The sequence below is a fragment of the Aspergillus ibericus genome, assembly GCF_003184845.1.
Source record: "Aspergillus ibericus CBS 121593 unplaced genomic scaffold BO80scaffold_22, whole genome shotgun sequence".
Classification (NCBI taxonomy): Eukaryota; Fungi; Ascomycota; class Eurotiomycetes; order Eurotiales; family Aspergillaceae; genus Aspergillus; species Aspergillus ibericus.
Window position 1 is genome coordinate 111953 of NW_020292120.1, and position 24367 is coordinate 136319.

A 24367-nucleotide genomic window follows, 5' to 3' on the forward strand; every position below is an offset into this window, starting at 1 on the left:
CCCTCATCCCCATCCCCATCTCACCCCCTCTCTCTCCTCCTCCTCAACCTAATTCTTCTCCTCCACCTCAACCGGCAAATCCAACCCCACCCTCCTAGCCGTCAACCGAATCCTCTCCTCCTCATCAAGCGTCATACCCGGATTATACCGCTCGACGAGTTCCGCATACACGCGCTGCGCCTTCGCGTACGTCGCGAACTGCTTCGCTTCGTCGATGCGGCGTCTATAGGTTGCTTCTTTTGTGTCTTCGTTGATAGCCGAGGTGGAGGTGGAGGAGGAGGTGTTGGTGTTGTTGTAGAGTTCGCGGATGCGGTTTTGCAGGGGAGTTGGGGCTTTGAGGGTGCGGCGGGGGAGTTCACGGAGGAGAGAGCGGTAGGTTGTTTTTGCGGTTGTTGCTGTAGAGGACATTTTGGGGTTGTGGGAGGTGTTGGGTGGTTGGCTTTTTGGGGTGGGTTTGGTGGTTTGGTGGTTTGGTGTCGAGTAGGTTTGGTGGTGTGAGGTGTTGGGTTGGTTGGTTTGAGTGAGGATGCAGGATGGAAGATGGGAGAGGATAATGGTATCACGTGACTATCTACATATGCACAGGTATGGTATTGGTATGGTAGTATCAACTACACAATGTATGTACATCATCAAATGACGATCATCACATTCATAGTACTCGTTAGCTGCTTGCGCAAGCGGTGTAGTCATAAACACGGCCCTCACGACCGTAACCAGCCGAACTTTTTCCGTCCGGTGTCGCCGCCAGCCGACGGTTCTACTTGCATACTGCGCGAATACAAGTCCTGTTCCGTTAGCATTTCTTCATAGCAAGGAGTGGTAGGGGGAATACCTCGTCATCACCCGACAGCTTTATCTCTAGAATCATTCGCTCTACCTCCTCGTATTTGGCCATGTGCGGGTACGGCGTCTTCTGGCTGCGCTGGATCCCCAGCACAACCTCGCCCATCACCTCGAACTTGCGCCAGTTGATGCGCGTCTTGGTGTCGCCCACAAACGTCTTGTTGCCCTCCTCTGCTGACACCAGATCACGTCGGTGCAGCGGCAGGAACGGGATGCGCTCCGCAAACGAATTGTCCCATGCCAGGCGATACGCAAAATGGCTCTTCTGCGTCCCCATGAGGATGACCAGCCTCATGAAATCCTTCTGCGTTTGAACTGGCACCAGGTCCCGCGTCTGCGACAGCCGGTGCACCGGAGTTCCGTTGATACCGGCAATCACGGCCCCAAGGGAATTGTAGTTGTTGAGTCGACGGAGTTTCTGCGGTCAGGTTAGCTGTGTCGCTTGGTCGTACCGGATGACTTACTAATGCAATGTTCATGAATTTTTCTAGGGCCTTAGCCCGGTGCTTCGGCTTGTCACGAAGCAGAATCACACTGGCCACGAAGAACGCCACATGGTTGAATTGCTTGATCATGCGGTTGACGTGCTTCAAGCTCTGAATCTTGTCCTTCTCCAGCCCGGAGATGCTGACGTGCCGCACGAGGTCGCGCGGTCGGAAAGAATTGAACATGATCCAGTCAATGCGCGTCAATTCCCGCGCGAAATCTTCATCCGGAATCTCCATGAGCTGACGCCATTGTACCTTCGTCAGTGGAACACGGGGCGTGAGGTCCAAATGCTGCGCCTCTCTCTGGGCTGAATCGATATTCAAAAACGTGAACGACTGGCTGGCCACGGTGCCGGGTTTGTCAGAGGTAAACGAGTTCGACATCGACCCCGACAAGCGGGACGCCGGCTCGGCGGCACCCTCGCTGAGATCGAGCGCACTCATGTTGTATATGGGGTCCTCTTCCTCCTCCTCGCCTTCGTCGCCAAGCGGTGGCGCCCCCAGGAATATTGACGGGGAGCTCCGCCCGGAGAACTGGAACGGAGGGTCGACCGAATCAACTTCCTCCACGTCGCCATCTCGGTATGGCCATCCAATATTATCGTCGTCGGTGTTGCCCTCGAGATACGACCCCACCTCCTTGGCAGCGAACATGTAAAAGTGGCTCTTCTCCAGCGTCGTCACAAAATCCGTGATCCGCTTGCGCGTCTTCGGGTATGCCAAGTCGCCTGGATACTCCGAAACCCACTGTGCCATGACACCGAGCAGCCTCAGCTGGACTGCGATGCGATCGAGTTGGTCGATGATGTCGAGCTCATTCCGTTCGAACCGGTTGATTAGGGCGTTTAACAGAGTCGATGGGGCGGCGAACTTGCGATAAAGACAGAGAAAAATCGAAGCGAATTTCGAATCCTGTTTCGACATGGGCTGCGCCACCAGTCGGTCGACCAGCTCGTCAAAGGTCAGGCCGGTGTCGTGGGATGAGCCCTCGCTAGGCGTCTGATCCTTGCTACCGGGGCTGGATGGGGCACTGCGCGGCCCATCAAACTCCTCCCCCATTTCGAGAAAGTTGCTGAAAGCATCGGACCCGCCGCTGTTGCGCCAGGCGGTATGAAGACGATGTTGACGGTTAAGATCCTTGCTGGGCGATGACTCCCCGGACGCGGATTGCTTGCGCGAAGCCAACCGGGGCCCCGAGGGAGGCGTGTGTGGACGCACCGGATGCGAGTTGCTCCGGGCATAGCGGAAGGCCTGGCCATTAGAAGCCAGGTTGGCAGAGGGGGCCGGGTCGGTGGGTTGACGGTCTACACCGTACCCATCGACTCCTGGATCGAGCGCTCCTGTAATTGGGCCGCCTGCGGCTCCTGTGAACACGGCTGTGGGGGTTTCTGAGTTGGCACGGCTGTGATGCCAATCCGGGGTGGCGTCTGAGTTGGAGGGGAAATCGATGAAATCTAAGAGATCGGTTAGCATCCACGTGTGGTCCAGCCCAGCGGAAAATCAACGGCGGTGGGAATACGGCGGTCCAGCTGCGCCAGCTGCTGCTGCTGCGCTCGCCCGGCCGGGGGGATCGGCGGGTCTTGAAAACCACCACGAGATTCGGAGGCCGCCAACGCTAAACGCAGGCCGCGCCGCCAGCTAGCGCGAAACCCAGTGGGCCACGCTTAAGGGATGGGTTTGCCCCCGGGGGCGAGGCAATCGTCGGATGATGCGAGCGGAAGATAACTGCTGAGGCAATGGTCCCTTCCGCCCTGTTCTTCGGCTTTCCTCGCCTCGGGCCAATCCACCTGGCAATCGCAGTCACAAATCCACTTACCATATTTGCTATTGATCACCGAACGCAGAACCAAGGCGATGCACATCTTCTGCGACCGTGGGGAGTCAGGTGAGGTTCGGTGGATTTCATAGCCACCCAATACCGGCTCCACCGGGCTATCAGGGGGTTGGATGTCGCATTTGCTGGCCACCAGCGTAAAGGGGATGCCAGAGGCGGTTAAGGAATCTGCAGTCCATCAGTCCATGCCGGGGATATATCGCGCGGCCATCGCGGCGCTGGAAATGGGCCATGCGACTAACCTAGTAGGCCAGTAATCTCGGGAAAACTGGCAGGTTGAGTCACGTCGTGTAGAACCAGTACTCCATCCACCGTAGGGGGCGAGTCGTGACCCAGCAATGGCCAGTTAACCTCGCCATTGCTCCCAATCGAGACTTCCAATGTATCAATCTCCATCAGACGGACCAGGTACACCGTCCCATCCAAAGACATTTTCTTCGTCGTCGATCGGGAAGACAGCGGGTGTTTCATATCCAGGGCGGTTTCAATAAAGGTCGACTTGCCAACATGGTCAGGGCCAACCACGGCGATGCTCACATGGGGGAAGTTCGGCTTCGGTGTGGTCTGCGGCACTCACGGCGTGTCAGAAATCCATGCGCTCGCCAAGCACCCAACAACACGGGCAGAAGAAACCATACCGCATCCCGGGATGATGGCACCCCATTCCCTCCGGCCGATGGCGGGCCCTCATCCTCCTCCACAAGCGTCCGGTCGACCTTATTCCCCGATTCCATCGCCGTTCGGGACGATTCAAGCCTGTACAGTCCTCCAACAGGGGCGGAATTCGTTCGACTGGGAAGACCCGGTCGCTGAGGAACGGGTACCGCCTGAGCTTTGTCGCTAGATGCTCGCTCTCTCCGCGTGGATTGGGAGGTCATGATGTCGGGGGCTATTTTTGCGCGAACGGATGGGCGGTGCTGTGGCGCGAGTAAGATCCGGTCGAACAAACAAGGTGCGACAGCGCAGGGTCCAACAGCTACGTAAGTGAGTGAGGCGGACACGACAGCTCATCCATTGTCGCTTGAGAGAGAAAAAGTAGAAAGGTCCAGGGTATGTCGGGTTCGCCGCAATCGAAAGGGTGGAAGAGGGCTGCTCGAATCAGCTCGGGGAATCTCCCTTTTTATCCTCCGTTGTCCGTGGCCTTCAGGTGTCGACGGCGGTCTGGTGTTGTGTTTTCTTTCTTTCTTTATTTTTTTTTCTTTTTCCTTTTCTTTTTCCTATCCTGGGATTTTGGGGGGGCGGTTCTCGTCGGGTGAAGCAGGTTACCGGACCTGGACACAAGCAGAACCCAAGTTAGCAAGAGAATGGATATTGGCAGCGGCAAGAGGGTAGCACAAGTCTTACGAGAGGGGGATCGGGTTGGCAAATCGACCAGGAGAGTAAAAGGTCTGGCGAGAGGCGAGGAGGGGATGGTGTCAGAGAGAGCAGCTGGAGGAAGACCGCCAGTTGCAGACGGAACGATGTCACTGGACCGAAAAATTGAGCCCCCAAGAGACGGCCGTCAGAGTTGGGGCATTTCTGCTGTCGGGGGCGGGGAGAGGGTCAAGTTTGGTTCTGCAAATGCTAATGCTAATTGTAAATGTAGATGGGTCCTTATTATTAGAAACACCAGGCCCCTCGCTGGGTCAGAAAGATGACAATGGCAGGCGGTTGTGATCTTAGTCTTACGGAAGTCCGTCCTGTGAATTAAGTATTATTTCAATCATCCTCCTCCCCAGTCCGATGGACTTCCTCCATATTAAGTTCCTCCTCCCCAACTCCGAACCCCCGATCCAGAACCCCAATCGCTCGTCGCCAGTCGGCAAGGAGGCTGCGGTCCAAGCATCCACCACGCCGGACAACCACCACTAGCCATCATCACACACGCTTCCCAGCGGAATTCCCCCCAGACTATCATAATGAACTCATCCCTCCGAAATCCCCCTATTAAATAGGCGGAGACGCTCGGGACAAATCCCATCGGATCTCGCCCCGACAGGCAGTGGCACCCAAGACGAGGAGATCTGTAACTAGCTCAAGTAGTCCGGATGCCTTTGCGAATCAGACAAGGCAAAGGCCGTCAAAGAGGGCAATTGCTCAGATCGCAGCAGTCCAGGCCTCCCGTTGGCAGGGGCCCGGATGTGACGAGGTGCGGTGATGAACGATTGGCGGCATTGGGGGAAATCCTTCCAGACGGGTCGCATTTCCCCGCCATTTTCCCTCCTCATGCCGGCAGTCAGAGCCAACCTAGGTTGACTCGTTGAAGGCATTGGGCAAGATCTGCGATGTTGAGGTCGCTCAGTCCAGCTGGATGCCTGCGGAAGCCGGACGAATCAAGCGACGCTCTCCCCCATCGACATGGGGGAAGGTCTGAAACATGGCTTGCCCAGTCTCCGATCCGCGCATCAACTCGATTCGACGTCCGGTCCGGGCTGTCTGTTGCCTGGTTCTTTGTCCACCGGGTTCGGGTCACATGTCCCGTATACTTCAGACTATCACTTGCGAAACTTTAGTGGGAGCTTGAAACATACCGTGGCCCCCTGAGCTACATGTAGTACTCACATACACTCTGTATTGGTTTTTGTTGGATGAGCTGGAGACACACACTTGGTGCCTCAGGCAGGTGACCGTGTCCATGTCCGGCCATCATACAATGTCTTCCCCGTTGAATATCGACTCGTAGGTCGATACATCCCATGGCTACATTGACACGAAACTCAACCCACGTACATTTCGAAGGAAACACCAACCGGCTTCGTGTGTTGCGCTGTCGGCTTCTCGCAGGATGACGAAGCCCAGCTATTCACCTCAGGTACAACTGGTGTTGCGCAGATGGATGGCCAGGCATTTCTCGAGGACCTAGAGGCACATCGGGGATCGGGATACTATGAGAATATCAATGAGCGTAACGTATGCCAGTGATGGCTTAGTGTCAAGCAATACAAAAGTACGGTGGCTTCGGCTAGACCAAGGGCTGGCAATGTGAGGTATTATTTTAGATTGTAGCTTTTCTATTTGAAAGCCATGTCGATCGGACAGAGGACGCCCGTCAAGACCAGTCATTCTCATGGACTTCTGAGTGCTATGTAGTCAACCTCGGTTGGTGGTTGGTTGCTATTATTGGTGTGTGATGTATTCATATGCATCCTCGGGATGGGACTGGATCTCTCAAATAGATCCGCCTGGCCTGTCTCGTCACCAGGAAGATCTCGGTGCGCCAGCATATGCAAAGCATCATCCTCGGCACATATCATCGAGGAGTGCACAGATGACGGACACCCAAATGCAGACCCACGTAGCTGGAGGGTCTTGCTAAGGGACTCGCAAATCTGGCAGCCCTCAGATGCCCCCCTGTGGAAGCTCGTTTCCAGTGATGAGAGCGATGAACCGCACAAAGCCTTCTGCTTTCTTTCCGGTCTCCAGGCCCTCTTCGCATCGCTCCCGCAGCTTCCTCACCTTCCCCACTCCTCGGTTAAATCCCTTCTCACGCGTCCAAGGACCACGATGACGTTGTGATGGTCTGCCTCTTCCCCAGTGTCGGGCCCGACCTCCCGGGTTTGGTGTCTCTGGCCATGCTTCTTCCGTCGTATCCTTGTAGATGTCATACAATTCTTCACGAAGCGAAGGGAACCGATCGAGTAGATCCTTGAGCTCGGTTGACGATCCTAGGGACCTGAGGTCGAGGCCGTTGTGAGCGGTAGGTGCCACCTCACTGGTCGCATTTCCGTTGGCTTCACTTGGAAGCGGTTGGGCGTCGCCTGTTTGGTCGGATGGTTTGGGCGATGATGCCTTAGGTGCGCAGTAGATTTTATGGGATTGGGTGCATGCAAGGGAGCAACTGGGAGGATAGCATTAGTACGCGAAATTGTTCTGTCCCTCCCACGGAATTCGATGAGAAGCGCAAGCATACCTCATAAGCCCGCAAGTCGGACATCGGTACTTCGAAGGCTCCGAAACGCAAACCTCGCAATTACCGGGCATTTTATCGCCAGATTCCCATCCAAGCCTTGTGCCAATTACGCGACAATCAAACTGTGTAGGACATTGTCCTGCCTCGACCGGTCGCAGCGGGTCCTAGGGAGCAAGCGCGTCGACACGTGGACCAGGGATTGTGCCTAGGGTCCTGGAGAATGAGAACGGGTGCAAAAGAAAGTGATGTAAAGGAAGCGGCCGATAAGAATCCGTCAGGGACGATCGTCTAGTGGACCAAAAAGGAACAAACTCAGCCCATCGGGGCTCACGTGAAGTGGCGCCGGCCATGACGACAGTCCCCTTAGTTCCTGCAAGAGTAGCTACAGTCTCCAATTTTACGTTCAACCATGCATCCAGCATTTTAAAGTCACGGTCTGGACAATGGCTTGATCATTTGAATGAGTGACAGTGCGGTCTGACGGACTCGGATGAATTGACCAGCCATGGGGGGCATTCCATTCCGATCAACGGGATGCAATACATGCCGCCGCCGAAAGGTCAAGGTAAGACTGATCGAGCTAACGGTTGCCCTCGGGAAACGGGCAGCAGCAGCACCGGCTGATGATGATCCTTGTCTAGTGCGATGAGGCAAAGCCGGAATGTAATCGCTGCACTAAGAACGGCCATGTCTGCACCGGCTATGAACGGAAGAGGGTCTTCATCCACAAGTCCCCCGAAGCCATCGAGGAGGGCGATCTGAAGCTCGTCCGCCGCCCCAAGGCAGCCCCCGGTAAGATTGCCGACCGTCAGTTAACGCGAGTGGAGCCGGAGCTCCCCCGTTTGAATCTCAATGCAGCGGTCCGATCGCAGCTGCTCACCTCCTTCATTGAGACCTTTCTTCCTACATCAAGGAATCTGCAAGGTGGCACTGGTCCGAACATCCTCGAGTCGCTCCCCGGGCTGTGTGGGAACAGTCCTCTCCTGGACAGAGCGGTCATGTCGCTCTCCTCGGCGTTTCTGGCGAAACAACACAAGGACGATCGGTTACTCTGGTATAGTACAAAGCTCTATAACACCTCGATGGAGATCATGCATGGTAAGATCAGGTCTGGCAGAGGCCTGGGTCAAGATGTCCTTTACACCACCGTAATCTTCCAGTTATATGAAGTAAGCGCACTGTCTTCCTACCCTCCTAACTCGCATTTTGCCCTCGCAGCTGGCCTAACGGTATGACAAGTTGATCCATTCGTCGCCTCCGGGGTTCATGGCATGGATAGCGCATGTGCAAGGCAGTAATGCAATCATCGATCAGTGTGCTGGGCAGAAAGAGGAGACCCTTGCAGAGAAGCTGTTCCACCGTCAACTCAAATTCGTCACTGTCAGTCTCCTTGGCTTCGGGTTGATCGATCAGCTGATCCCTGTCGAACAACTGAAAGTTGCTGACGTTGGACAACCCAGTTATGTGATGCCGTGGGGAGGCGCAAGGCAGCCACTCTCTACAACGTGCTGACTGCGCGAGATCGCTCATTACGGGGCTCGGCAGAGCTTGAGCCGATTGATGAGCTGACTGATATCTTGGCCGAGTGCTCCGCTCTGATAGAACGAGTAGACAGCTTCATCGAGCAAGCTATTAGAAGCCCTGGGTGTGATCGAAATGCTGGTGAAAAGTTGCTGCGCTCTTGCCTATCACTGGAAGAAAAGCTTCACCGGGCCTGTCTTGAGATGCAAGCAAAACTTGGAACGCCATCGGCTTTCCCTCATGACGCTCCCTTGCGAGAGGAGTTTAGAGCACATCTCGCCACCGACTTATTCTCCGACCCCTTCCAATTTGCTTCTCTGACTTGTGCCGAATCGCACCTCATTTATTGGGCCACTCTGATCCTGCTGTATCCGCTAGTTGATCAGCTTGTCGATGTCCTTGGCTGTCCGAAAAACGACGTTACACCTTCCCCGTCTTGTATCACGCATTTCCACACGAATAAGGGCCCTTCCCTGAACTCTGGCGTGGCCGCGAACTTCACAGCCCTGGCGGAGCACTATGCCGACCAGGTCTGCCGTTCAGTCATGTACTGTACACAGCCCGATATGAAGACCCTGGGCGCACAATACTTGCTTGCTCCTCTCAGCCAGTGTGCGCAGTTCTTCCAAGTCCAAGAATTGGCGCAAAAGTACAAGTGGTGTCAAGGGGTGTTTATGCTCTTTGATTCGCTGGGTCTGGGAATCGCCCCGTTGCTGAAGGACATGATATGGCCCCAGTACCGTTCCGCTCAGCTGCGTAGATCCTTGTCGCCCGTGGAAGAGGTACCATAATGAGCCTTGCGGCCATTCAATATATCCCCATGCCAAGGCAGCAGGTCCATTCGATCGTATCCAGGTCGCGCCCAGATTAGACGGCCGTGACAGTCACCTCGCCAACTTCATCGCCGCGTCGAATCAAGATTCAACTCAGAACAAAGGGTCGAAGCGATTGACATGTCACCGTTAATCCCGGGAAGAAACAAGGTACTGAGTTGCGAGCAAGGTATGTCACCACATGATCTCTCTGCGCTCCGTGCTGGACACGTTGGAGTCGTTAAGGTGACCCAACTGGATTAGAGCCGGGGCAGGCTTGTTTCACAGTGACGCTGGTCCGGTAGGGGACCCAAGAGCATATCGCCTCTTGCGTAACGCAGCTATAACCAGTGCCACACAGCTGAGAGGCGGCGCCGTGTCACAGATAACTTAGTACTGGCGACTGTCCGTCGACCAGTAGGAGAACCTACATTAGTACACCGTATCTAAGCCCTGAGTGATTATTCCCTAAGCCAAAGCAGAAGAAGTCGAATGCCGAACACCTGGAGCCGAGATGTCAAACCAGAGACAGGTGATTGGTGGAGCCACGGTCAATTTGTCAGCGGACGTGGCCCAGCCGTCACGTGCGCTCATTGCGTCAGAGGTCGGAAGAAAGCATTGGAGTTTCCCATCTGGACGCTTTTCTTCGTCAGGAACCAGACGGATACACGCCACGCACCTCTCTTCTATCTTCACAATATGTCGGTCAGCTCGGCTTCCGGAAACATGCTCAGACGCACCCTTTTTAGCGTCCGGTTGACGACGCAGCAACTGAGCGCCGCTGAGTGCTCCTCCCAGGTCGCCAGACCCGCGGTGTTTGGATCCTATAGAAGCGTCCACCGTTCGGCTCGATTGCCCGCTATCACTGCATCTGAGGCTCGTCGTCGGCCGACCTTGAAGCCTCATCAGCATTCTACCGTGCAGGCTCGTGTGAACGGACCCTCGCCGTCGAGCAAGCGGACGATATTCATTCAGACGGAAAACACTCCGAACCCTGATGTAGGTTCCTGTAGCACCCAGCATGACCACCCGAACAAACATCTGACCTTGTATGCGAAACAACAGGCATTGAAATTCATCCCTAACCATCGTGTCCTCCCCGAGGATTTCCCGTCTACATTCCTCGAGTACCTGTCACCCCGCTCTACCCTCGCTGCTCCGCACCCCTCTCCCTTGGCGGCGAGCCTGCTCAACGTCGACGGTGTCACCTCCGTGTTTTACGGACCTGATTTCATCACTGTGACCAAGGCGACCGACTCGAACTGGGCCCACATCAAGCCCGAGATCTTCAGTCTCATCACCCAGGCGGTGACCTCGGGCGAATCCATTGTGAACACCATCGCCAAGACCGGTGCTGAGCATGGACAGGAGGGTGGCGAGTCGGAGTCTCTCAGCTATGACGAAGAGGAGGACGAGGTCATTGGCATGATCAAGGAGCTTTTGGACACAAGAATCCGGCCCGCGATCCAGGAGGACGGTGGTGACATTGAGTTCCGGGGCTTCGAGAACGGTATTGTCTTGCTCAAGCTACGCGGAGCTTGTCGGACTTGCGATTCGAGTACCGTGACGCTGCGCAATGGTATCGAGTCTATGCTGATGCACTACGTGAGTACCACCATCTACCGCTTGGAACAAGCCGAGACTAATTGCCACAGATCGAGGAGGTCCAAGGAGTCGAGCAAGTGCTGGACCAGGAAGAGGAGATTTCGATGCACGAGTTTGCCCGGTTTGAGGAAAAGCTGCGTCAACAGAAGGGCGCAGCCGCCACTGCGTCGACCGGTGGCAAGGGCACATTGGATTCGGCTCCTTAAAATAATCACTTTTATCATTGTATTCTATGTTTCATTGTCTTGGATATACCGCTTCTGCGTTACGAATTATAGAAATTTGTCCAACCTTCTACATAATTCCATGTTCACTCAGGCAGTCTTTGGCAGCATCCACCCAAGAGAAACTACTAAACTCATATGTAGCCATCATATCCTTCCTTCCCCCCTTTTCTTCCTGATAACCCCTTCCTTACGAATCCCATCACCACCCCCAACCAACCCAAGACCCCAACACCAACCGAACGATCGACACTGCACATCCGGAATAGACCCCGGAGTCCTCCGTACCTCCCTCCCACTCGGGCTATTCCTCCGACCGACCCCCGGCTCGAGGATGCAGACAGCAAAATACCCTACTGTGGACTAACGGCTAGCGGCGGGGCAAAGCGGGCGGGCGGACACCGGAAGGTGGGGAGGTCTAGATATACCCGGTTTGATTAGTTACAGGTATAGTCCGTACTTTGGTCTTTGGGGAAGTTGTCTATGATTATGAGATGTACTCAAGATATGTGGAGTTAGGTTCGATATCAGGTGGGTGGTATTGTTCAGGGGATGGGGTGGGGTGGTTGGTTTTGTTGTATGTATATATATACAAATGGATATAAATAGTAAAGGGTATCTCTAGCATCATTCCATACAGAACTGAATCCAACACCAGATGGATTTTGTTTGGGAGGGATGTGATCTGTGAGCTGAACCCTCAGGAACCTCTGGTTAGGAAACATACGACATAAGTACCAGTCATGTAACGTCAATGGCTGTCTACATAGTAGTGGGGATTCTGGTCCTCGGCCATTCGCGAGTACTACAATGGATGGAGGACTTGTAGTGGTTCACCCCGCCTATCATACATTACAAGACTATATGGGTGATGAAATAGCCGTGATCTTATCTGCAAAAGCTTTGCAGTGAAGTTGATTGTGAGGGACTGGAGTACGATATTACCTAGAGATTATGGTTATGGTTATCAAGAAAGCTGCGGATGCCAGTAAAGTTGCTATTTAATAAAGCGTGGCGCTGGGCCGGTTCTAGGATGAAGTGCGAGAGGTGGTATTTGTCTGGCGGATAGTAGCTTGTGGTATATATCCAGGTCAATGAGATACTGATATAGTTCTAAGAGTTATATAGCTGGCTGGTTCCCTGATTGAGAGGGTAATGTTCGATAGTCCGCTCAAATAAACTCACTGGCCTCTGAGATACCCTCTTATGTGTTTATAGGATCTTATTAGCCAAAAGCACAAAGAAATACTTACCTGGTCAGGTGTCTGGAGCGGAAGAACTCCACGGTGAACCGCTGCCAGGGTATAGAAAAGTCGACACTGCGGACTACCGGCCTTCAAATACGTAGCGACCATATTATTTAGAGGTCTCCATGTATCCTAGCTGTCCTATTCACAGGTGAACAGTGTCAGACTTGCTCGTTCAAAACCTTTGTGATTCCAGTTCAACATGTCTTGCAGAGAAGCTGAGGGAACTGGTAGGAACCAGTAAACCGGTCAGCGGCAGCTTCTACAGTCCCTTATGCGATCCCACATCCTGAATTTCCCCTCTTTGTCGACGGACTCAACGAAGACTTTATTGTCCACCAGGTACTAGTACGGTCGGCAGGGTTCTGTCTATAGCGTCAATCTTCCTATCTAATTTGCTCCTATCAGTGTGCAGGTCGCGTCAGGATGCAGCAGCAAAGGTACTCCGTATGGTCGCACGCGGGCTACATCAAGGCGGCAAACGCGGAGCTGTTCGGGCCAGAGGTTTGCCTTGAGAGATCCTGGGCACCAGGGACATCATCCCCAGGGTGCATTGAGCAAGAGCAGCAGAGGCGCTTTCTGCCCTTCTCATTGTTGCAGACCAGCGTTCAGCATCTAGATAATTTGAACGAGATCAATCCGAGACACGTCGCGCAGCTGCACGAGGAACATGGAGGGGACGCTCCAGCATCTAGGATGATGCCAGTTGAACTTAGGCTCCAGAGATGGACGGCTCTGGAGGGCTTGGTGGTTCCCTTATAGATTGATGGTCTGCCTGATCGCGTGGTACGAACCAACTTTCTGAAACGAATGAATGCTTCGTTTGCAGAGAGCAGGAGACTAACCATATCAGAAAACTTGATTGAAAGAGGGCAAAGCTACCAAGGAACTGTACGCTCATCTGGCACATAGAGCCGAGATTGAGAAGGAGCGAGACAGAGATGCGGGAATTGCGGCATGAGATAGAAAAGTCATGTCGTGAGCGTGATAAGCTCGCAGAAAATGGAAAGAGGACCTGATAAATGCGTGAAAGTCGAAGCCAAAGCTGAACTACAAGAATGATCCAAAGGTCGGAGATAGATAACCTGAAGACATAAACAGTCAGTCATAAGAAGCCATAGTCTCTCGCCTAACCCCTCGATCGATGTCTACAGTAGATAGTGGATGTCGGACATGACAAGTCCCATGACACCACCACCCGATGACAGATTAGATCCCCCACATTTCGGCGAGGGAATTCGCAGCCGAACGTCCACGCCGTCAGCCGTCGAACTGGAAGGGGCTGGACTGGCTCTAGGCTCCGGATATTCGGGAGATGGGATAAGAGGCTGCAAGATCGGACCCGACATGACGCAACCTTATCCCAGAGACCTTTGTCGAGGCCAGGTACCCGACTGTCCGCATTCAGCCAGGACGAGCGAGTCTCTGTCGTGCTTCTGAGGTGTGTTCTTTCTTCCCGTCGGGGCCGAGACACGAAGCGCCAGCTGGAAGTGGGAGGGAGGTAGTGCAGTCCGCTGTGGCTGTGGCTCAATCGGACCATCAGACAAGTCAGATGAGGGAATCCCCGAGACCTGCGTTCCCGCTAATCATGTCGGTCCCTGTGGCCTGTACACCCTACCCAGTAGCGCAAGTCCAGAAGTGATCCGTGGGCCGGGGTTCAAGCCTCATCGCTTACGAGGGGCTGGGAGAAGGGGCCAACGGCTCCGACTAGGGCTGGCCTCCTGGTCCCGTGGATTTGGGCATCTTACTCGCGACATTCCATGCGCGGAATCCGAGGGAAATTCTGGAGCGGTCTTTTGGTTGGGTGGGGGGAGAAAATTCCAGGGAGCATGAAAAATCATTCATCCCCGGAGAAGTGAGAACATACTGCTAGTGTGACGGCAAGCCAGCAGGTCAACAGGCCAACGGAATAGGGTTGGCAGACAGCCGAGGGCGGGAAAGCTCTCTCCGCAATTTCCAACGGAGACGATCCTGCAACAGGAATGGGCCAAACGGACAAAGTGGGAATCGATTGGATCGCCATCCCTTACCTCCGATTTAGTCGGCGCTTCCCCCGCAATCAGCAGGTGCATGACTGCCGTCAAAAGAGTATCTAGGGAGGAGAAGGAGGAGTAAGGAGGGGCGCATGCAAGGCCCATGTATGGGAGGTCATCATTATCGGTTGGCAATTCTCTACTACTGGTACTGGCACGGCAAGGCAGGACAAGGTTGGTTGTGGGCGCGTTGATTCGCGTTGGGTTGACATTTGCCCAGGATTGCCCCGTGTAACCTCACGTTAGTATGACGTTGACGAATCCCTAGTGCGGAATGACACAAAGAAATGCATGAAAGAAAGAGTAAATCTGATGATGATGAATTGAACAGGAAAAAGAAAATAATCTTGCACACAGATATTTTTTTGAATGCCCCGCCGACTGCTACTACATACGGAGGACAGAGTACTCCATAGTAGTATTCATTACCGAGTCAGTGGTATTATTCATCCCTCCCTGCTAACTAACTACTTGTCACTCTGGGTGTTGGGGACACTTTTTGGCGTGAAGAGATTTCTATTTCAGACCTTAATCATAAAATTAATAATGCCATTCACCTTTCCCGTTGGATGTCGCATGATTGTGAGGGACCCTTGGAGGGGAGGAATGGTTCTTTGGTTGGGAGGGTTGCGGCCGTGAAATCCCTCCAATTCCCAATTTTCAACGATGGCCGTCCAAGCTCCTTAGGTTCAGATCCAATGCTTCCACTCCCAGTTTCAAGCCTCCACAACCCCAGCGCGGGTTGGATCGGGCGTTTCCTCAACAGGATTTCCCCCCAGGTCCTGGTCCGATAGGGTTTCAACGGCAGTGTTTCCCAGGTTCCCCTCTGTTGCTGCCTTTGATTGATAGTTTGCTGGCTTTGTACCTGATAGTGACGCGCTCGTCCGTTGTGTTCTCGGTCTCAAGCTCTGTAGCTTTTTCCCCCAAAAGCCCCGCTTCAGGGTGCAGACGGCGATGCTGAGAGGGCGGCCGGGGCATTTTGCCCAGGCCAGTCAGAAGCGCGGAGGATCGACTCTGGAGTCCAGCGAGGCCCGCCCGGCCCACTCACGGGCGTTCCATCCACGGCCGACCGACCGGTTCTTGCCCTCGTCTTTGCTCCTGGTCGCCTGCTGCCTGTCATACTGCTACTCCCTCCTCCCCCTTCCCTCTTTTCCTCAGCAACTCTTTTTACCCCCTCCTCCCTCCCCCTCCCTCCCTCCCCCTAACCGGGCGTCAGATTGGAAGGATGCAGGAGACGGTCCGACGTCTCGTACCCATTGCCCTCTCGTTCTGATCGAGCGAGCGTAGGATGCTTCCCCTCTTGCGGTCTATGGTTCCATGCGGTATCTAGACTCACGTAGATTTCTTACCCCGCCTTAGAGCGATAAATTGAACCTATGCTCCAGGTACATAGTCGCCCCCCTTAGCCGTGGTTAGTGTGGATGGAGGGAAAAGGTACCGGGCCACAATCGATCACTTGTACTTTCCGGGCAGGAAATTAAAGCTGAAAGAATATTATTATTAGGGGACCAGGATAAAAAGAATCAAGACCACTACCTCCCCCCCCCCCAAGCCTGATCTAACTTGCTCGGTCGTAGTTCTTCTGCTCCAGCTCACTTTGCGCCACTGCTGTTCGGTGCTCCGACCCGTGGCTCGTTGTCTCCTCCTTTCGTCGCTCGTCCAGTGGCCTGAGGTCGACTTTAGTTGAGAGCTACCTCCCTTAGCTTGCATTATCCTACGCAACTTACGACTGTACAACCTCTTAACCTCTTTCTCCTCTTCTTTCCCTCCTACCGTCGTCTACTACTTCTCCTTCCTTTCCCATCTCCTTTCCTCTACCACGTCTGGCACTTCCGACTCCGCCTCCCCTCCTAGCTATTACATCTCGCCCCATTTTCTTGTTCCCTTTTATCGCCCCTTGACCCTCGTCGATAAGGCTTGCGATCACACCACCCACCACCCACACTACATCCCAATCCGAAGATCGTCATTGATCAAGCAACGTTGCAGAAGCCACGCTGCCGCTCCTGTTTCTGCGACCTGCGCCGCTCAACCCTCCGCGCACGCACATACATTCAACAACCCCATTCCCCCTGCTCGCGCCATCACAGGTTTTGGGATTTAAAGGGGCCTGCTCACTACCATTACACCACCTATCTTGCTCTGGTCGGGTCGCAGAAGAATTTCTCGTCTTCGCCGGTTCTCTTGCTCTCCTTGCTGTTGTGGTCGTCGCTCGTCAGTCTCAAGATGCGCTGCTCTTGAGGAAGATCTGCCCATAGTTTCTGGAGCCAGTTTGCCTGCCACCGTTATCCGTCTATGGTCACGCTACCATTTTCCAATACCGCGCATCTATTGATCCCTTCCATCGCAACTCGAGATTCAGTGAAATAATAGGTCTCTGGAGCAACGTGCCGGAGAGAACACCATCACATCGCTAAAACAAGACACAGAAAAGTGACGAGAAAAGCAAAAAAGCACATTCGGTGTTGGTTTGGTGGAAACCCCCCTCAAAAGCCGACCTGCCTCCAATCCTTCGCCTTACGACTGGTCGCAAAGCGCCATCTTACACGATATCTTCTTTGTTTAGATCGAAGCCTGGTCGCTTCGCCTGGGATACATTTTCCCGCTACAACTGGGACGGGTTTTACGATCGGGCTGACTGCCTGTGTGTTTTATGTTGGATAGACGGTACAAAAAGTTTCGGTTTGTTCCCTTTTAGATTGGTAAGTGACCGGTGTTGGTTGCCCACTTGCGCTTGTCCAGGGACAGTTACTGACCCAAGACGGATGCGCAAGCAGACGCGATCACGACTTTCTGCGATTTCTACTTGTCCGGGACGGTCGGCGATACCCAAAGTTTCTATACCGCGAATTTGTACTTTTCCCCAAGGTATGTTTAATCTGTCTTTGCATGTCTGTTGGCCCGCTTCGCGTTGTGTTTGTTGCCCTCCGCTCCCCGCAATTTCCCCGGGAACCTGCTCTCTGCATGATTCCCCGAGTCTCCTATCATGCCCACCGGTGGGGATCCTGTGAGATGGGTAGCGAATGGACCGGTCAGCTCTGTTTGCCTGATAGAGTTCCAGGTCCAGAGGTTCCTCGACGAGTATTTCCTCGGGGAGGAGTCGCTGAGTCGGGGCAGACCCTGCAAAATCCAGGCATGGGAATAGCATGATCCCGTTGGGGAGCATGTGAAACAAGGGTTCTGCTGGTTTCCTGGTGCTCTGTCCCGCGCGTCATATGATCCGGGGGGGGCTTTCACAGGTTGGCGTCTCCCAGGCCCATGGGTGGTGGCTGTCCGTCTCGCCACCGACAGCTGCTGCTTTCCCCAACCGACTCAGCCTACACGAGCTGCACCTGGGCCTCTCCTGGTTTCAATGCTGCCTTTTCCCCTCACTCGTCGGATCCGTTCCCCGGTTCATCCTCCTAGCCATCCCTCTGGTATCCTTATTTTGATGCTCTTCCATCCAGCCCTTGACTGCCCCAAGCCTTCTGTCTTTGCCCCCGCGAGTATCACGCAGACTGAACTAACCTATCATGCGGCGAGCAAAAGCTTATATCCCTCGGAGATCAGCTTTATCTTTATTTCGAAAGAAATAATATTGTCCGGCACGGTTTCTGAGCTACTATTAGAGTATTTGGCTTCGTTGCGTTTCGCCCATTTGATTCTTAATCTCATTGAAGGTAAGTGCCGGCCGACTTTAGCTACAAGCCCAGCTGCTTGCCACGCGATACTGACTGGCTCCAGTGAATCCTCCAGACCGTCCATTACATTGGCTGAAGGGTATCTGTTACACGGAACATACCCGTTCACAATTTAATTCCCCCCTCCCCTGACGTCAGTCCTCGCTGTAAGTGAAACCCTGGGTCTGTTTTATATTCTTGCAGAGCTTCTCTACATTGCTCATTGCTTTGCTTTTCTGTTCCAACGGTCCTTTAACTTACCTTCACCCTCATCCACTCTTCCTGCTTACTTCACAACCCACCGCCCGTGGTCGCATGCTGTGACGGTATTATTTGCGACACGTCCGCGTCAGCGCTCATTCAACATTCACTGACCTCCTTGCTATGACTAGTGTACTTTGCACCCTGCTACGCGCCATCCCTTTAGAACCGAGGGCGTTCAATCTACAGTCGCAGTTTCTTGCTTGAGACATACACCATGGCTGCACCGTCCAGCAAACCTACTTCGCAGGCGACCAAGTCGTCAACTCCGACCAGTAACGTGTCTGCCAGGCTAGAGAAAACCCATCCTGGTGTCCGTCGGTCCACGCCTGACTCCGAGGCTCTGGCGTCCTCTGATGACGATGGAGATCATTCCCAGCAGATCGCCGCATCTACGAGCATGCCAGCGCCCAAACCTGCGCGCCGTACATCATGGTTGAACGAAATCCCTACTACCATCACCAGAAAAGCATCGTTGACCACTAGTGGTCCCTTGTCATCTGGCGCCTCTATTCCAAGCAGTCCTGCTACGGATCAGTCCGGATGGCCAAACACGAGTCCCGGGATCGGTAGCTCTATTGCCTGGAACCACGCAGGGAACAGTTCCTTTCCCTGGGGCACTGGTATCTGGAATACCGAGTCCCGGAAGGAGCCTCCGCCGCGACTGGCGGAAATTGTTCCGTCCCCAACTATGTCCTCTGCGAGCAACTATCTAACGGAGGATTTGATGAGCCCCACGACTCGTACAACTACGGGCGAATCGGCTATTCCTTTCTCCATCCCACTACATCCAACTCCCAAAACCTATCGTTCGCAGTCGTACTCGGTAGGTCAGTTGGACCCTGAGTTCTTGAGCTTCATGGCGAACAAGTCCTCGGCATCTTACTCTGGCGGTCGCCCCCGAAATGGCGGCCAGTTCTCCGCTTTACAGCACCGGTCGTCCCGGCCTAGCCTTCTTGGTGAGCTGGGTCACGATCCCGCGACACTTGGGCGTGTGCGTGAGGATGATGACGATGATGCTGGAAGCCCCGACGGGTCGGACGGTAGTCTGAGCAATTATGCAGCCAACCAAGCCCGGACCATCGAACAGCTTTCAAGGGAAAATGCTCTCTTGCGCCAAGCAGCAGGACAGATGGACAACAGCATGAGGGATCGTGCCATGTCGTCGGCATCTGCAGCTAGTGGATATGCGATTGGCAGCGGTCTTCATAACTTGCATCGCATTCGTGGCAGTGTCCCAGAGGAAACAGACCTAGCGGTGGAGGATCTTGACGAGGTTGGCGATATCCCTGGCTACAATAACATCCATAGCAGCACCCGACGAAGAATGTCCGAGCATTCAGCAAACCTGGAGAAGCAGTTTGCTCCGATGACATCACTTGAGAACCGCGCCCTGGAGAACGTCCGCAAGGCTCACTGGCAGACTTCCCTCGGCTTTGGTAGCATGACGGATATTCCTCAGAGCCGGCGCCACTCTTTCGCGGACATTCCTATCCGACACGCTTCCGTGTCCGGAGAATCACAGGCGGCCGCTAGTTCTAGGGCGGGGATGGGTGATAGAGAAGAGGAATATGCAAACCTCGCCGACGGCCCTCTTTCTACTATACAAGGCCAGAATCGTGAGTATCCACGCCTTCATGTGGCCCCTCGTCCTGAGGAACATGAAATGGAATCGGAATATTTACGAGCTCGTCGATTTGCAGAAGCCTATTTTGCTCGTGATCCAGCTCTCCGCGCCGCCGACGGCCCCTCTCCGGTCGCTACATCCCTCCACCAAGCGTATACGATGCCAAACGCCTACGGCCGTCACCAGCCTGGCCTCGCGCATCCGCACCAGAACCAGCTATTGTATATTGTGACGTTTAAATGCCACCGGGCGGATGTCTTCTATATCCAGGAAGACACTGGCCTCCAGGTGAAACCCGGTGATCTCGTCATCGTCGAAGCGGATCGTGGTACGGACCTCGGCACTATACAGCATGCTAACGTGTCTATGCAAAGAGCTCGGGAGTTGAAACAACAGTATGCTGAGGAGCACTACAAGTGGTTAATGATGTTCTCCCGGCAGGGTCAGAATGGTGCGGCCAATGTAGTGAATGCGTCCGGGGGTGTACCGGGCCTGAACAACCGGAGCGCCATTGGCGGTATGGGCCCGCATGGCCCGCATGGGATGCAGGACTCTGCTGCAGACATCAAGCCTAAATTGATCAAGAGACTCGCTCAGAACCATGAGATATTAACATTGCGCGACAAGGAAGGAAATGAAGCCAAGGCTAAGCGGGTCTGTCAGCAAAAGGTTTCAGAGCATCGACTCAATATGGAGATTCTTGATGCTGAGTTCCAGATGTAAGTTCATTCCCTTCTCCATCCAACCTAGTGATGCACAACTAATCCATTCTTCAGGGACTGGAAGAAGCTCACCTTCTATTATTTTGCGGATTCCTATATCAATTTCAACTCGCTTGTGACCGATCTCTTCAAGATCTACAAAACCAGGATCTGGATGTCAGCTATCAATCCAGCGTCGTTCGTCACGCCTCCCAGTGCCGGCCTGTCAGCTCCGAATCCTTTGGCCTACAGCCACGATGCGCAAGTAGATCGCCCACTTGATAACAGGATCTACGGTCATGCTCGTGAGGGCATGGATACTGGACGAGATGTTGGCGCCAACCAGTTGGGCATGTTGCGCAATGCTTATGCGGATTCCTATCAAACCTTTGGCCAAGCCTCTCGGCAGCCCGAGTCTGGACTAGGCGGGCTTGCTTCCGCGGACCCCTTTTCTCCATACTCGCCGACTGGCTATGGTCCCTTAGACTCGGGATACGTGGACTATGGCGCAGGTACGGGCACCAGCGCTGGGCCTTCCCGCCTGCACCCTGCTCCGACTGAGTGGGTGGGCCGTTTCCAGGGGCTGTCGCTTAACTCTTGAGAAATGCCGTGTGGTTTCTTTGTACAAATTGATGCCTGCTGCTGTACATCAAGAACAGCTTCTTGCCGTCCCTCACTTCTTCCGCCCCTGTCCAAACTCAATTCTTATGTCTTGCCCAGACCCAAGACTACCCAGCCCGCTTCCTTGTATTCAGGTTTCCCTTTGCTCTGCTGCGTTTTTCGATCATTTCCTCTCTTCCCTACATCCCTCTTTTCTAATGTGTTCCTTTCAAGAGATTAGAAATCATGTGCAACGGATCAAAAAGAAAGACTTATGACCTGTCGTTAGTGCTGATACCTAATAATAGACTCAGCTATGATTGTCTGAAGGCTTGGGCGTGCTTGCCTCTCAGGCTATGCTGTGAGCAATCAGAACAATGTGAATGCTTTGAATTAGTTTCCTTCTCCATGCCTAGTAGGTACTTACTTGCCTAATTGGTCCTGCGTTCCACTCCGTAGCTGTGGATGCCCCCATCTGAGTCTGTCCACACAGTCGGTCCGCCTTTTCTGATCCCTTGTTCCCTTTGCTGATGGCAACTCTCTCATCTCACTCTTGCATACCCTCCTAGTGGATGGTTTGAATCCTTTTGGAAACTGGGCAGGTGGTAAACGTAGGTAGATTCTCAGTAAATGGCAGCTTTGCTCCTGGGATACTCATAGAACGCCATAAGATGAGCTGAATTATCCTCGGGGTTGATAGAAACAGTTGTGTAATCATGCATCACGACCGTTCAACTACTAGTCTGGACCCTCGGCCGTGCAGGATGATGTTATTGCCTTGTCGCCTTAGACTTCCGGCAAAAACTGCGAAAGAGTTGGCAATTAAGAAGGCGGTAGGAGGCTGACACCTCAGGCATAAGCCGAGGAGCAGACATGGTTCTGATTGGTGGAGGTGGGGGCTCGCCTAATTTTCTAGCGTCCCACACACAAGGTCGTTGAAGAGACTACTATCTTGCTCCTCCAACTTTTCAGCTGTGACAACCGACGACAATCGACGACCTGCCACGCCGACAAGGTACGTTTTGCTGCACCACTCCCGCCGTGATTCTCGCCGCGACAGAACGAATCGCTCGGAATCATCAACAAGAAGCCTTGATTTTCGGAAAACTGACATTTCGATCGCCGTCCAGATGGGTGCCCTCAAGTACGTGGAAGAGATCCAGAAGAAGAAGCAGTCCGACGTGATTCGCTTCCTGCTGCGTGTCCGTTGCTGGGAGGTGAGAATTCCCCCCCAATTTGCGATCGCTTAACATCCCGCCGGATGCTCGTGTGGTTTGCCATAGGATGCCTTCTTTTCAATGAGAAATGGTGTTACTGGGCGGCTCGAAACGACTTTTTTTCCGCCGGCGGATGGATGTGGCACACCGGAGAGACTCTTGTCCTAAGGGGGCTCATGTGTCTTGCTATACACTCGTTGAACTTTGCTGAGAGTGCATCAATATAGCTCCGTCAGCTGAACGCTATCCACCGTGCTTCCCGCCCCTCTCGCCCCGACAAGGCTCGTCGTCTCGGCTACAAGGCCAAGCAGGGCTATGTTGTCTACCGTATCCGTGTGAGACGCGGTGGCCGTAAGAGGCCCGCCCCTAAGGGTGCCACCTACGGTATGCAGATTCCTCGCCTTTGAAGAAGACAGATGCGGCTTTGCGACAAGCGTGTCTGTTCATTTCCGAACCAGGACTGGGGCTAATTCATGTCCGACTGCAGGCAAGCCCACCAACATGGGTATCAACCAGCTCAAGTACCAGCGCGCTCTCCGTGCCACCGCTGAGGAGCGTGTCGGCCGCCGCTGTGCCAACCTGCGTGTCCTGAACTCCTACTGGATCAACCAGGACTCCACCTACAAGTACTTCGAGGTTATCCTCGTCGACCCCCAGCACAAGGCCATCCGCCGCGATGCCCGCATCAACTGGATCTGCAACGCTGTGCACAAGGTTCGTCTTTACTGCTCCTGGGCTTATGCTGTCCCTGTTTTCAATATCATTGTACTGACATGTGCTGCTTCTAGCACCGCGAGTCCCGTGGTCTCACCGCCACTGGCAAGAAGTCCCGTGGTATCAACAAGGGCCACCGCTACAACAACACCCGCTCTGGCCGCCGCCACACCTGGAAGCGCCAGAACACCCAGAGCTACTGGCGTTACCGTTAAATGTAGATGGGGTGTTGAAGGGGGTTGTTGGTTATGGGAAAAATTTGATCTTGTGGATGTCTCTATTTCGATCAAAACTCGCATCTACAGGTCCATCCCTGAACTGCTGGGGTGCGAGCATAATGCAACAGATCTTCTGGATCGGATGTTAGCCAAAATACCTTTTTTATTTTCTTGGTTCAACTGTATTGTTCACCTAACGAAGTATGACGACCTATTTTGCCTTTTCACCGATCTGCAGCTTGTAGGGGCGTAGCCAGGGTCCGTGGGGAGGGTTTCGTGGACACTGTAGATGGACCGGTTTTGCTTTTGCAGATCAGTGCCTGGTTTCTTGGCGGGGCCCTGCGTGAGAAGGCTACTCTGGAGTATGTTTAGTATCACTTGTCTGTGGATCGGGGATGTGAGTGGTAGTGTCTGAAATCCTGAATGGCAGGACCACCAAGCCCACCGGAGTCCTAGACCCAACCACTCCCAGCAGAGTCGCTGGTTGCAAGCCAGCAGGATGGAGACAACGTTCGATAAAAATAGCAGCGCTGGCGTCTCCCAGTGAAACCCCGTCCAGGCGCCCGACGTTGCCTTGATCCCACCGCGCGGCCAATTCGCCCCGTGGTTCGTCCAGCGGCGCCAAGAGGGGGGCAGCAACCCCCGGCCAGCCTCAGGCACCCAAGTCTCGTGCGCCCATCGCCGGCCCATTCATGGCAGGCGCATCGTCTTGCGACTTCCCCCTCAGGTGGGATTCAACCCACTTTCCCCATCCCTCGTTCTCCTCCCTGTCTGACGTCTTTCCTTCCTTCCTTCCTTCCGTCCCTAGTCGTGCTTCTTTCCGGTTTGGCTCCAGGGGCTCCTCCTCTCCTCCTCCAGGTCCATGTCCACG

The 24367-nt window shown here is 54.0% G+C and overlaps 8 protein-coding genes across 8 annotated transcripts; 5 read left to right on the forward strand and 3 right to left on the reverse strand.

The window, feature by feature from the left end:
- Window positions 1–48: 48 nt before the first annotated feature.
- BO80DRAFT_455661 (putative Ras guanyl-nucleotide exchange factor RasGEF) lies at window positions 49–4046 on the reverse strand (the record flags this gene model as incomplete). Its single annotated transcript, XM_025722123.1, has 7 exons — window positions 49–439; window positions 709–788; window positions 836–1264; window positions 1311–2788; window positions 3151–3336; window positions 3411–3732; window positions 3807–4046. The coding sequence occupies 7 exons, from the start codon at window positions 4044–4046 to the stop codon at window positions 49–51; spliced, it is 3126 nt and encodes a 1041-aa protein (XP_025574746.1).
- A 2440-nt stretch (window positions 4047–6486) lies between these two features.
- On the reverse strand, window positions 6487–7128 carry BO80DRAFT_356813 (zinc finger HIT domain-containing protein; the record flags this gene model as incomplete). The annotated part of the gene is made up of 2 exons (XM_025715808.1): window positions 6487–6985; window positions 7058–7128. 2 exons carry the CDS (start codon window positions 7126–7128, stop codon window positions 6487–6489), a joined length of 570 nt encoding a protein of 189 aa, XP_025574747.1.
- A 345-nt stretch (window positions 7129–7473) lies between these two features.
- BO80DRAFT_383036 (Zn(II)2Cys6 transcription factor domain-containing protein) lies at window positions 7474–9855 on the forward strand. The gene is made up of 4 exons (XM_025716909.1): window positions 7474–7622; window positions 7699–8226; window positions 8297–8437; window positions 8518–9855. Exons 1-4 carry the CDS (start codon window positions 7563–7565, stop codon window positions 9367–9369), a joined length of 1581 nt encoding a protein of 526 aa, XP_025574748.1. The 5' UTR covers window positions 7474–7562; the 3' UTR covers window positions 9370–9855.
- Window positions 9856–10089: 234 nt separating this feature from the next.
- On the forward strand, window positions 10090–11201 carry BO80DRAFT_356937 (NifU family protein; the record flags this gene model as incomplete). Its single annotated transcript, XM_025715814.1, has 3 exons — window positions 10090–10389; window positions 10456–10995; window positions 11046–11201. The coding sequence occupies 3 exons, from the start codon at window positions 10090–10092 to the stop codon at window positions 11199–11201; spliced, it is 996 nt and encodes a 331-aa protein (XP_025574749.1).
- A 5737-nt stretch (window positions 11202–16938) lies between these two features.
- Window positions 16939–17758, reverse strand: BO80DRAFT_97770 (uncharacterized protein). The gene has a single exon (XM_025724980.1). It carries the CDS (start codon window positions 17663–17665, stop codon window positions 17123–17125), a length of 543 nt encoding a protein of 180 aa, XP_025574750.1. The 5' UTR covers window positions 17666–17758; the 3' UTR covers window positions 16939–17122.
- On the forward strand, window positions 17749–18441 carry BO80DRAFT_97847 (uncharacterized protein). Its single transcript, XM_025724981.1, has 2 exons — window positions 17749–18158; window positions 18223–18441. Exons 1-2 carry the CDS (start codon window positions 17852–17854, stop codon window positions 18309–18311), a joined length of 396 nt encoding a protein of 131 aa, XP_025574751.1. The 5' UTR covers window positions 17749–17851; the 3' UTR covers window positions 18312–18441.
- A 195-nt stretch (window positions 18442–18636) lies between these two features.
- BO80DRAFT_455665 (PSP1 family protein) lies at window positions 18637–21348 on the forward strand (the record flags this gene model as incomplete). Its single annotated transcript, XM_025722124.1, has 2 exons — window positions 18637–20765; window positions 20823–21348. 2 exons carry the CDS (start codon window positions 18637–18639, stop codon window positions 21346–21348), a joined length of 2655 nt encoding a protein of 884 aa, XP_025574752.1.
- A 1129-nt stretch (window positions 21349–22477) lies between these two features.
- BO80DRAFT_383045 (60S ribosomal protein eL15) lies at window positions 22478–23722 on the forward strand (the record flags this gene model as incomplete). The annotated part of the gene is made up of 4 exons (XM_025716910.1): window positions 22478–22564; window positions 22792–22948; window positions 23052–23278; window positions 23353–23722. The coding sequence occupies 4 exons, from the start codon at window positions 22478–22480 to the stop codon at window positions 23491–23493; spliced, it is 612 nt and encodes a 203-aa protein (XP_025574753.1). The 3' UTR covers window positions 23494–23722.
- Window positions 23723–24367: the final 645 nt, after the last annotated feature.

Bases quoted from the DNA above. Each gene is read 5' to 3' on its own strand.
- BO80DRAFT_383036 (XM_025716909.1), top strand. From the start codon at position 7,563: ATGGGGGGCATTCCATTCCGATCAACGGGATGCAATACATGCCGCCGC. The intron at 8,227-8,296 runs GTAAGCGCACTG...CGGTATGACAAG, and splicing joins TAATCTTCCAGTTATATGAA to TTGATCCATTCGTCGCCTCC. The intron at 8,438-8,517 runs GTCAGTCTCCTT...TGGACAACCCAG, and splicing joins GTCAACTCAAATTCGTCACT to TTATGTGATGCCGTGGGGAG.
- BO80DRAFT_97770 (XM_025724980.1), bottom strand. From the start codon at position 17,665: ATGCTCCCCAACGGGATCATGCTATTCCCATGCCTGGATTTTGCAGGG.
- BO80DRAFT_97847 (XM_025724981.1), top strand. From the start codon at position 17,852: ATGCTGCCTTTTCCCCTCACTCGTCGGATCCGTTCCCCGGTTCATCCT. The intron at 18,159-18,222 runs GTAAGTGCCGGC...GACTGGCTCCAG, and splicing joins GATTCTTAATCTCATTGAAG to TGAATCCTCCAGACCGTCCA.